The sequence below is a fragment of the Lathyrus oleraceus genome, chromosome 4, assembly GCF_024323335.1.
Source record: "Lathyrus oleraceus cultivar Zhongwan6 chromosome 4, CAAS_Psat_ZW6_1.0, whole genome shotgun sequence".
NCBI lineage: Eukaryota > Viridiplantae > Streptophyta > Magnoliopsida > Fabales > Fabaceae > Lathyrus > Lathyrus oleraceus.
In genome coordinates, this window is record NC_066582.1 from 113,575,444 (window position 1) to 113,586,998 (window position 11,555).

The 11,555-nt window shown below is 32.7% G+C and overlaps 1 protein-coding gene across 1 annotated transcript; it reads right to left on the reverse strand.

Moving 5' to 3' along the window:
* Positions 1 to 3,255: 3,255 nt before the first annotated feature.
* On the reverse strand, positions 3,256 to 7,077 carry LOC127073852 (calcium-dependent protein kinase 10). Its single transcript, XM_051015081.1, has 7 exons — positions 6,239 to 7,077; positions 5,915 to 6,058; positions 5,638 to 5,790; positions 5,191 to 5,306; positions 4,915 to 5,082; positions 4,237 to 4,467; positions 3,256 to 4,016 (listed from the first exon to the last, which is right to left on the reverse strand). Exons 1-7 carry the CDS (start codon positions 6,888 to 6,890, stop codon positions 3,843 to 3,845), a joined length of 1,638 nt encoding a protein of 545 aa, XP_050871038.1. The 5' UTR covers positions 6,891 to 7,077; the 3' UTR covers positions 3,256 to 3,842.
* Between the last annotated feature and the right edge of the window lie 4,478 nt (positions 7,078 to 11,555).

Consider the following 11,555-nt stretch of genomic DNA (forward strand, 5'->3'; position numbering starts at 1 on the left):
AAAATCTAATTAAGGTCTTTCCTGTTCTTTTCCACCTTTCCTTATTGGATAAAAGAAAAGTCGGTGGCGACTCTTGCTATCCGCGACATTTGCTTTCCAAAGCAAAACACATCAAAGTCAGTTCACCGTATGACACTAGAGTTGCCAATGCATTAAGTTAGGATCGGAGTTGGGTCTTAACACATTGATTTAATGATATGCTCATGCATCATACGAGTTGTGTCAAGAGGCATGTATACTAGTTCAGAGAGGAGACTAATGACTTGTCCCAAGCTCAAAGAGGAGGCTCATGGGTTCATAGAGATTGGGACCCGGTTTACAGAGAGAACCGAATATTGAGTTGGTACCACATGCATATGCATAGAGTTGCATTAGTCGAATTGCATTGCATAATGAGTTATTTGCATAATTATTGAGTTGTGATTGCTTGATGAGTTTGGGTGTGAGAATGTATTGTGATATATTGTGAATAATATTGTATAGAGAATGATGTGTTATTATCGTATCTTGCATTATATGCATGTTATTATTGTTTGTGATTTCACACCCATTTGTTGTTGTTATGGTTTGTGCTCCTCTTCAGGATACAGATAAGCAGATATCTGAGTAGCCGCTTTAGAGTTGGAGGAAGGCATGAGGTTGTTTATCCATTTTTCTTTCTGCGTTAGTTTACGTGCTCTGATATATAACACTGAGAATATTTTGCGAGTCTTGTTTATTCCTTTCGTTAGAGAGTTGATGTATACTCTCATTTTGATAATTCTATTTTGAGGAGATTTCATTTATGAGTTGATTATGTCATAAAGTGAATTTAAAGTTTAAATGATTTAGTTAATGCATGCTTTATTAAGAGAAATTCCACTGTGATGATACTATAAGTGAAGATGAGCATACGCTGACATCCTAAGTGAAGATTTTGAGTGATGTTTTATTTGATAAAATGTTACAGGGCATGTATGTTTTGAAAAGAGAATGTGTTACATCCTATTTGTTTGTGTAAATACTCTAATTTTATTATATAATTATGTGCGGGAGAAATAGGGTGTTACACATGACGCTGCTTACAGCGCACTCGAGTGCATTTGAGTTTGCTTGCATTCCCCATGAGAAATCTAGTCGTTGATTCCATAATTCCATTCCATTGCTGATTTGGATCGTTCAATCATTTTTGTTAAGTGCGGACGGTGGTTTAATATCGAATATTTATGTTAAAATAAGTATGAGTGGTGGTTTGATACCAAATCTTTATGTTAAAATAGACTTTATCACTTATGGGATAATTTTGTTAAGTAAATGCTTCTATTTTAATGTTTTATGGTACGTTGACTTTGATTTGTTATCCGATTGACATTTATTGAATTGATTATTAAGGGGCGTGTGGAATCTAATTCATGAAACTTAAGCTACGGTCGGGAGAAAGAGTAAACACAAGGAACGATTAATCTTTATGGATCCTTGGAGTAAAGACCAATGCATTAGAATTCTACTCGCATTTGCAAGGACACTTTCAGATGATATTATATGTGAATGAATGCATGTGTGTTTGTATGCATGATTGTGTGTCTCAATTGGGGATGTGTGATGTTTGTGGGCCTAGTTGGGGATATGTTATGCTTGTGTGCCCAGTTGGGGATATGTGTTTAAATTTTAATGCTAAACTTGTTAATGTGCTTTCATTTGATTTTGAATAAATATATGAAATGGTTATTGAGAAATGGATCCATCTTTTATCTTGCTGGATTTATTTAGTCGATGATAATCATGTGGATTAGTCATTAATGTGAGTTTCCCCATGGTGTGTCACATGGACTACAAAATTAGTAGAAGTTTCTCTACAACACTGCGGAGTGGTTAATTCTGTAATCTTATGCATGTGATAAGTCAGATGTGGCGTATCACATATCTAGAGTATGTATTAGACAATTTGTGCATTGCTTTATATGTTGAAATAAAAGTTGTGACTATTATATATCATGTTGTACTTGCATGTGTGTATTATTTCATATATGATATTTTTAAATTGTGACCATATACTATTATTGTGGATTTGATTGAACGTCCTAAATTCTTAACCGTTTGTGATGTTTGGGTATCACTATATCGAGAAAACTTAGAAATATGGTTAATATTTTTTGGTGATCGAAATCATCGAGGCGCGATATCATTGTGGATCATTAGTATTAAGTCATCTTTGATTTAGAGTTCAAGATCACTTTAGAGTTTATGTTAGTGTTGTATCTTTACTCTATTGTGAAGTATGTTGTTGTATTGATCATTATTTAATGTCAAATACTTTATAAGAAAGTATGTTTGAGTTGTAAAAATATTATACAACTTATGGCAAGTGTCTGATCGTAATTTTGGAAAAGATTTTAAACATAAAAGTTTTTACTCTAATTGTATTTTAAAAGGACGAACATGAATATTTTTGTATTATATTATTGTTGTTTAAAAAGGAAAAAAAAATACACACTTTTAAAAATCAGGTGTTACATCGTGTTTTAATTGTGTGTTGTCCTTCAATTTTTTATCATCCTGAATGAGCTTTTTTCCTATTTTTTCGATGGATTTTGTTAAGAACTTCAACTTCCAATTTTTCTTTACGATGAAAACTTATACTATTGGTGATGCCCTAACAGAACATGATCTCAAGGTTGAAGATGTTGGTGCTCTAATTTCATGATGTAGCATATGTTGAACAATAACAGATTTATAACATAAGAATCTGACTTGAACGCACGTAATAATGACTAGGATTAAACATGGAAATATTTAACACCGATTCAGAATAATGGATCATTAAAAGGACAAAAAATTGAGGGATGAAAATTGACATTTCCACATATAAAATAAAAAATGTCTCCTCCTGCCCAAAACGACATTTCCGTAATCACTTTCCATGTCCATGACAGGAAACACCCTTAGCTATCGAGACAAATTCAGTGACTCGGAAGTCGCAGTAATTAAATCATCATTTGTTTGTAGTGAGATGCTAACTTAATAAATGTGATCCATTGTTTATATTTATTCTTTGAAAATTTAAGATCCATGGCAAAACTATATTAAATTACGGCCATGCCAACCAACTCCTGCTATTTTTATTTTCTTTCAAATTTTAAAACACAAACAAGTGTCTAAGTTATCAATGAATGATTTTTTTTTCCTACTTTGTTGTGTCCATGTATTATTATTATTAGAGAGTAAAGTCTATGCTCAAGTTTAACTCTTAAAAATGTTTGTAAATTCTGATACATCTTGATCTTGATATCTTCACAATTGTATTTGATCACAAATGACAAATAGTTACAATAAACTACAGATATGGTTACTAAGGTTTCTCTTACACTTTAATCTTCATTTTCCTTGGACAGACTAAAATGGAAGAGCCTGTGAACACAAGTAATAACTTAGAAACAAAAGAAGCCCAAGAATTCTGCATTTTTTACAAACAAAGTGAAAGTTTTGGTTGAAGCTAAGTATTTCTTGACAAAAGCCATGACTAAAATTATGAAAACATAAGTAACATGACATAAGTATACAATGAATATATGTGACATTTGAGGTATGCAGCATGTGACTCCAGCCCTCCATAATTTTTTTACTAACAAGTTATAAAACAATCTTCAGTATGCAATCTTCCAATGCACGCGTCAACGATCCAACACCAAACCAGCTGAGAAACCTAAGCCCCCCAACTCCAACTCAAGGTAGTCGGTACACTCCAAAAACTTGATTGCTTTTATGGAGAGATAACACAAACCATACATTAAAGAATATTATGCGGTGGATGAGAGAGGGAAACTGAGTGAGCACCAATGTTGAAGAAATAAATATCCTTATACTTAAACCACAACAGCTTGACCACTTATCCCGTCATGAAGCTGAAGTGAGCCGTCCTTCATCAAGTTTATGCTCAGGCTCTTGAATCTCTCCCTAGAATATTGCCTGGATGCTTTTCTCCAATCAGTTCCCGTCTTCATCATGGCCACAAACTCCTCAAAACTGATGCGACCGTCCTGTGAAAATAGGAAATTGAAAAACATTCATGGAGGAAACTGTGGGGGTGTACATGAGAAGTAGGCAAATAACTGTATCATCGCATGAACGGATCATTTTTTTAAGAGAAACAATTAGCATATCTCCTTTTGTTTATGTTGCAATGACAATGTAACTTGTAAAGAAAGAACATGCAGAAAAAATAAATAAAGCAATGAGTCGTATGAATGAAAGCCAAACCTTGTCAGTGTCAACTTCTCGCATGATCTCATTCAGTACATTAGTATCAGTTTCTCCTATGTCATCAACTAATGCTGCTTCTAGTTCACTAAACTCAATATACCCATTATCATCTTTGTCAAAAAACTTGAATGCTTTGCGGAAATGTTCGTCATTCTCCATTCTTTGCAAGTGAATCGTCACAGCTACAAACTCTCCATAATCAAGTACTCCATTCCCATCAACATCAGCCTAAGCAATTTACAGAAAAGAAAAACATCCTCAGATCACAGAATTTATTATGCAACTACTCATACACTAGACATAGGGCATGGATGGAAAATCAATTAAAGCTCCTTTTGCAAAGACAAAGCTCTTTTGAAAGAAAAAAAAAGCAGTATATGGAATAATCTATTCAGCCACATTTATGTTACACGCATAAGTAGCCACACATGTTAAATAGGAAAGAGAAAATCTCATTCCTGGAGAGCATAATAACATGTTCATTACAAAAGTGTAGAACTGCTCACTCTTTTAAGAAATTGTGCAATGAGTAAAAAAAAAAGGCTGTGCAACAGAAGACCAAAAAACAGTTTGAACAAGCTCCATCAGATTGTCAAATAATCTAGGGACAATCAAAGAACTGAAATTATATAGATCAATTACACTATGAATAATATAAAATTTACAGAAGCCTACCACATCCATCAGCAACTTTATCTCTGGCTCGGCCAGTTGCGAACCAACCTTCTGCAAACCAGCCTTCAGTTCCTCATATGTTACTCTGCCATTTTTATCAGTGTCCATCAATGTAAACATGTCTTTGATTATTTCTACTTCTTCAAGAGATAAATGTTCTGCAATTACCTGTAGCATTTATTTAAAGAAATTCAAATCACTAACATTTAAACTTTCTTACTACTTATAAATAGAGCTTGACTCAACAATTATGCATAAACCATAATAGATGCTAACCCGGAGAGCTCTCTTTTTGAATCTATTCATCAGCGAGAACTGCTTAAGCCTTGTCCTCACAATATCTCCTAATGGAACATTTGAAGCTTTCTTTGCATTTTGTAGCCAAGGATGCTCTGCAACCATAATTAAGGACAGTAAATATACAAACCTGATGCAAAGTTCAGCCAGCCAAGTGTAAAAATGGATAAACAACTCGCAACATACTTGGCATTCAGACAAGATGAAGGTGAAAACCAAAAAAGTTTGTCATTAATTAAACATCCAAATGATCTTCACCTCAGTGTTCACTACTATTTTGGGAAAAACGGGAGAAAGAAAGAAAAAGGAACTATATCCTAAGTATAAATTTACCACAAAATTCACCCACCAAGTGAGTCACTAGTGTTCAGTAGAGCACACATGATCCTACTTACAACAGAAACCACAAAGAACAAGCTTACTTACCAAGCACCTGTTCGGCAGTCAAGCGAATTTTAGGATCAGGTTCCAACATCTGACGCACGAGGCTCTTGGCACTGTCAGAAATCTGAGGCCAAGGCTCCCTCTTGAAGTCAATGACTCCCCTCAAAATCGCCAAAGCAACCCCTTGTTCAGTCTCTGAAATCACAAACCAATCCAAAAAATCTCAGCGCACACAAATAACCACTTAACTAGTAAGTAACCAACCACTCACCCCAAACCAAAACACACAAAAACAGCAAGCAGACAGTAAAAAAAGTACCGGCCCAAAACGGAGGCACCCCGCATAACAAAATATATAGAATCACCCCTGCACTCCATATATCAACCTCGGGACCATATTTCCTCTTCAAAACCTCTGGTGCCATATAGTAAGGACTCCCCACAATCTCCGAAAATTTCTCCCCTATTCATTACCAACAACAAAAATCATCAGCACAATTCAATAAACTACCAAAACAAGAGAAACATAGCAGCATTAACATTTTTTATTTGTTCTCAACCCTAAGGGACCATAACAGCTTAAATAGCCTCACAAACAACTTTTAATTAACAATAAACAATAGAATACAGTACAATACAATACCAGGCTTGAAGAAAACGGAGAGGCCAAAATCAATAGCTTTAAGAGGAGAATTTTCTTTCTTATTAGCAAAAAGAAAATTCTCCGGCTTAAGATCTCTATGCACAACACCATTCGCATGACACATCCTAACAACTTCGGCAATAGTCCTCGCAACATTCGCAGCAGCACGTTCACTATAATGACCCCTCGCAACAATCCTATCAAACAATTCACCACCTTCGCACAACTCCATAACAAGATGAACATTCTCATCATCCTCATAAGTAGCCTTCAGCTTCACAATATTAGGATGCTCCGGCAACGTCGCCATAATTGCCGCCTCCCGCCGAACATCCTCCACATCCACCGCCGTCCTCAACTTCCGCTTCGAAATCGACTTACAAGCTAACTCCTGCTTCGTTTCTTTGTCTGTACATAGATACGTTATACCGAATTCGCCACGACCTAGCTCACGGCCTAATACGTATTTATCTCCGATTCGATTTCGCGGATTTGAATCCTTCAGAACACGAATCGTTGCTGATGAGTTTAACGCTTCTTCGGAGTATGGGTTCGGTTTGGTTTTTCTTCCTTTTTTCTCCCGGTTCGGGTCCGTTGTTTTCCGGTCTGAACCGATTACATCTGATTTTATACACGCGTTGCAATTCCCCATGCTTAGAATTAAAACATGTAATCGGAGAAGTGTAGTAGTTGCCGGCGGTGAGATTCTCCGGTGACGGAGAAGATTGCTTGGTTTGTGTGTGAGAAAAAAAGTCTAATCTATGAGGTAGTTGCTTTTCTTGTGCAGAAGCTTATTTGACTAGGATTTTATTTGACTATAACAACCACCACCTTTTGATGAGTCAAAAAACTAACACAACCACTATTATTTTACCAAAATAAAAATACCTTTTATATCTTATTATATCTATTATTCTAGATGATAATGAAAAAGGAAAAATATAGTATATGTATGTCGTGACGTCACACAGATTTTTATTTATTTAAGTTAGAATGAGATATTTTATTACGGAAAATGCTATTATCCCTTATTTTAATATGGATATTGTTGAGTTAAATATTTTTTTTATTTATTCTTTATTTAAATTCAAATTCTTACTGTTTGTCTGAATTTCGAAGATAATTCATTATTACTTTATCAACTGACCCCCAAAAAAAACAATTGGACCGTTTAAGGAATAAATTGAGCTGGCAGAATGAGTGAAACGACAGCGTTTCGTATAATATATGTGTGAATTACATCATTGCGTGGGGTCGTGACACTTGGAGACTTCATTTCTTATTTTGAATTATTTTACTTGTATTAAATACAAGGAAACTTTAAATATTATATGCATGAATCTGTTAATTTAAACTTTAAATATTATATGCATGAATCTGTTAATTTAGAATTTAGGGGTAAATCAAATTTTAACTAAAGTATTAAGTATTGGTATTACAAGTATAGATTCTTCTTTATTTGAGAAGATCTAGTATATCTTTATTTTAGGCTTTTTCTACTATTATATATCTTTAAAAAATGTGAATTTGCTAAAATAAGAATGATTTGATTATTATCTTTTTAAAATTTTGTTTAATTGGATAATATTATATATTTTTTATTTTTAGAAATATGTTTAAATGGATAATAACCTATTTTGATTTAAGTTTAGATTATTATTTATTCATATTTGATTTAATTAATATATTTCTAAAATTATGTTTGATTGGATAATATCTTATTTTGATTTAAGTTTAGTTTATTATTTTTTCATATTTGATTTAGTTAAGATATTTTTAAAATCATGTTTAATTGGATAATATTATTCTGATTTAAGTCTAAATTAGTATTTATTCATGTTTGATTTAACTAGTATATTTTTAAAATTATGTTTAATTGGATAATATCTTATTTTTGTTTAAGTTTAGTTTGTTATTTATTCATATTTGATCTAATTAAGATATTTTTTAAATTGTGTTTAATTGGATAATATCCTATTTTGATTTTAGTTTAGTTTATTATTTATTGATATTTTATTTAAAATATATCTCTTAAAATTATATTTAATTGGATAATTTTCTATTTTGATTTTAGTATATTATTTATTCATATTTTATTTAATTGATATATTTTTAAAAAAATTATGTTTAATTGGATAATGTCCTATTTTGATTTAAGTTTAGTTTAGAATTTATTCATATTTGATTAATATATTTCTAAATCATGTTTAATTGGATAATGTCCTATTTTGATTAAGTTTAGTTTATTTTTTATTCATATTTGTTGCATTATATTTTTAGTATGTTTTAAAATTGATTTACCAATGAGACAATTTAAACTTTGAATATGTAATAAATTAATAATTAAAAAAAGATTGAGAGAAATATTTGTATTAAGTATCTGAAATAATTGAATAAAATCATCTTAAAACAAAAAATATATATATTTATCAAAATTTAAAAGAAAACCAATTTAAATTGTCCCAAATTTACATTTAGAATGTATTTTATCTTAATTTTTGTTGAGATATGTTTTATCAATTCAAAATGAAGTCTTTATAGTTTATTGTAGTTCTTTTTCATTAAAGAAAAGAAGTGCAAAATAAAAATTGATTGAGTTTTTGTAAAAAAAATTGATACAAGTGTCTATTAAACAGGTTTTAGTTTCTACTAATACTATAACAATATATATTATTGAATCCAAATTCCGCATATTTTAAGTATTTAAGTATTTTCTTTAAAATATATATTTAATTATAACAAAATGTAAAATAAAATAAAAAGTTATACGACCCCAATAAAAACAAATATTTTTAAATTAAAAAAAGTAAAGAAATAAATGACAAACAATGATTAAAATATAGAATAAAAAACAAAAACAACAATAACCTTCATTCAAAATAGTATTATAGTAATATATTTGTGAGAGTCTCAAGTAAGGACGATACAAAGGTTCACATCTCGTGAAACTTCGTCCAGACGTCGTCTCTACGTGGCATGAGGGGGTTCATCCTCAGGATAGACGTGTACAATACCGTTATCTCGATACTAGTCACATAGATTGAGTCATACCACGACTCCATAGTAAATAGATAGTCAACAATCTCCCTCAATTAAGGGAAAGTTGTTACCACCTTTTATACTTTGTTTGGGAGTTTGGAGAGGATGAGAGGGAAAGGCTTCCGAAAGCAATTTAAAAAAAAAAAAGAAAAATATATGATATTTTTGAAATAATGATTTTGTATAGAATGATAAAAAAAAATGTTTATTATTATTTAATTTTTAATTTTCAGAATACTATAATAATATAAAATGCATTTGGAAAACTTATGTAAGTCCTCCAAAACTCTTCTTCAATACAAACATTGAGTTCCTCCAAATTATAGGGTTTTTGGTGTTATGAATAAAAACAAACCCTCTAAAACTCTTCCAACCAAAGTCTTTCAATTCTTTCCACTCAATCCTTCCCTTTTTTGAAAATCTTATCCTCCATTTCCCTCCAAACTCCCAAATAAACACTTATGGTTTATAAACCCTATATCCAAGAGCATATATGAATAGCTTACCCCTTGGAGGTAAAAGACAGATTACAACTTACCTTGCATAATGCTAAATTACAAAGTCTCTCACCTCACATGAGTTTTCTCTTTCTAATCATCGTAAATATCACCAAATAGGATCTCTCACCATAATGAGCAAACTCTAACCACCATAAATTACTAAGGCCTCTAAGTATGCATATAGATACCACACACTCCTATACTTTTTGACAAGTACAGTGGCGCCCACCGTGGAACCCCGGTAAAACTAACTTGGGTCACACCATCCGTTATAATTACCATACTCACAACCACCCCACTTTCTCGTACCTTGCCATTCTCATCCATGGTCAACAAGAGATCTTTATCCCTTATGTTGGAGGACACCAATGGTAAGTGATATCAATGCCCTTGCAGAGATGTGTGTCGTCATGGATGAACTTTGTCGTCAAAATCAGAACTTGGAGGACAACATCCGACAACGCTAATAAGAGATCAATCCCTATAGGAGATGGAAGTGTTGGACCCCTAACCACTTTCAAATGAAATATATGAAGTGTCTGTCCGTGAAGGGTTCAAGCCTCCCTCTCTGATGAAGTTTGATGGGCATAGTGATCCATATGAACACATCACCTCCATCAACACGCAGATGGCAATCATCATATTGCTTGACTCTTTTAAGTGAAAATTAGTGTATGGAACATTCAGGAACACATCCTTGCAATGATATATGTGTTGGTGTAAGCCCTAGAGGTCAATATTTTTGGTACTTGTATCGAATTATTTATTAATAATAAAAGGTTTTTTCTTTATTATGTTTGTTTAATAAAGTCCCTAGAATAGCTAGTCCATTTAATGTATCAAGTGTGACTTAATCATGAGATCCCATTAAACATAAGGACATTATTCTTAAAGTATCCGTAGTCGAGCTTTGCTGTGAAGTGGGATAATATTATAGCATTAAGACTATTATGTATATAGACTGATGATCACATCTCATGGATCATGGATAAGGAGTTATCAAGTCTTAAACATAAATATGAATATTGAGAGTAATATTTATAATGGATTGACGCGCTATGAGAATACTATGTAGAATGTTATGCTAAGTGTCATAAGTTATTCTCATGGTGATAATGGTGTATACCACCCTTTGATCTGAAACCATTATGTACCCTAGATGTAGAGTCGAGTGCCTTATTGTTGATCAAACATTTTCCGTAATTGGATGACTATAAAGACAGTTGATGAGTACTCCACGAAGCATGCTAAGGAACATGAGTGACCTAGATGGAATTTGCCCATCCTGCGTTACAAGATAAATGTCTACGGGTCCAATATTGAACTGGACAAGGATGACACGGTCTATGCCTTGTGTTCAATATAGACATAAGGGCAAAAGGGTAATTGTACACATAAGTATTATCACAAAAGGGTTTGTCATATCACATGACATTTTCGTGTCCTGGGTAGCAGTGATGTGTTTCTAGATACCGCTCATTGTTTATTATGTTAAATACATGATTTAATATAATTGCTAATATCGCGAAAACCTACATGATCACACACAAAAGGACGAATTGATGAGAGATAGAGTAACTAAGGAACACCGTAAGGTACGATGCACTTAAGTGAATTGTAGAACATCATAAAGTACGGTGTACTTAAGTAGAATACGGAATATGGTAAGGTACCACACGCTTAAGTGATTTTGGCATATCATAAGATATGGGCCACATACACTTAAGTGGGATTTTTAGCTTGCAACCCACACAAGTAGTTCTATAAATAGAACCCTT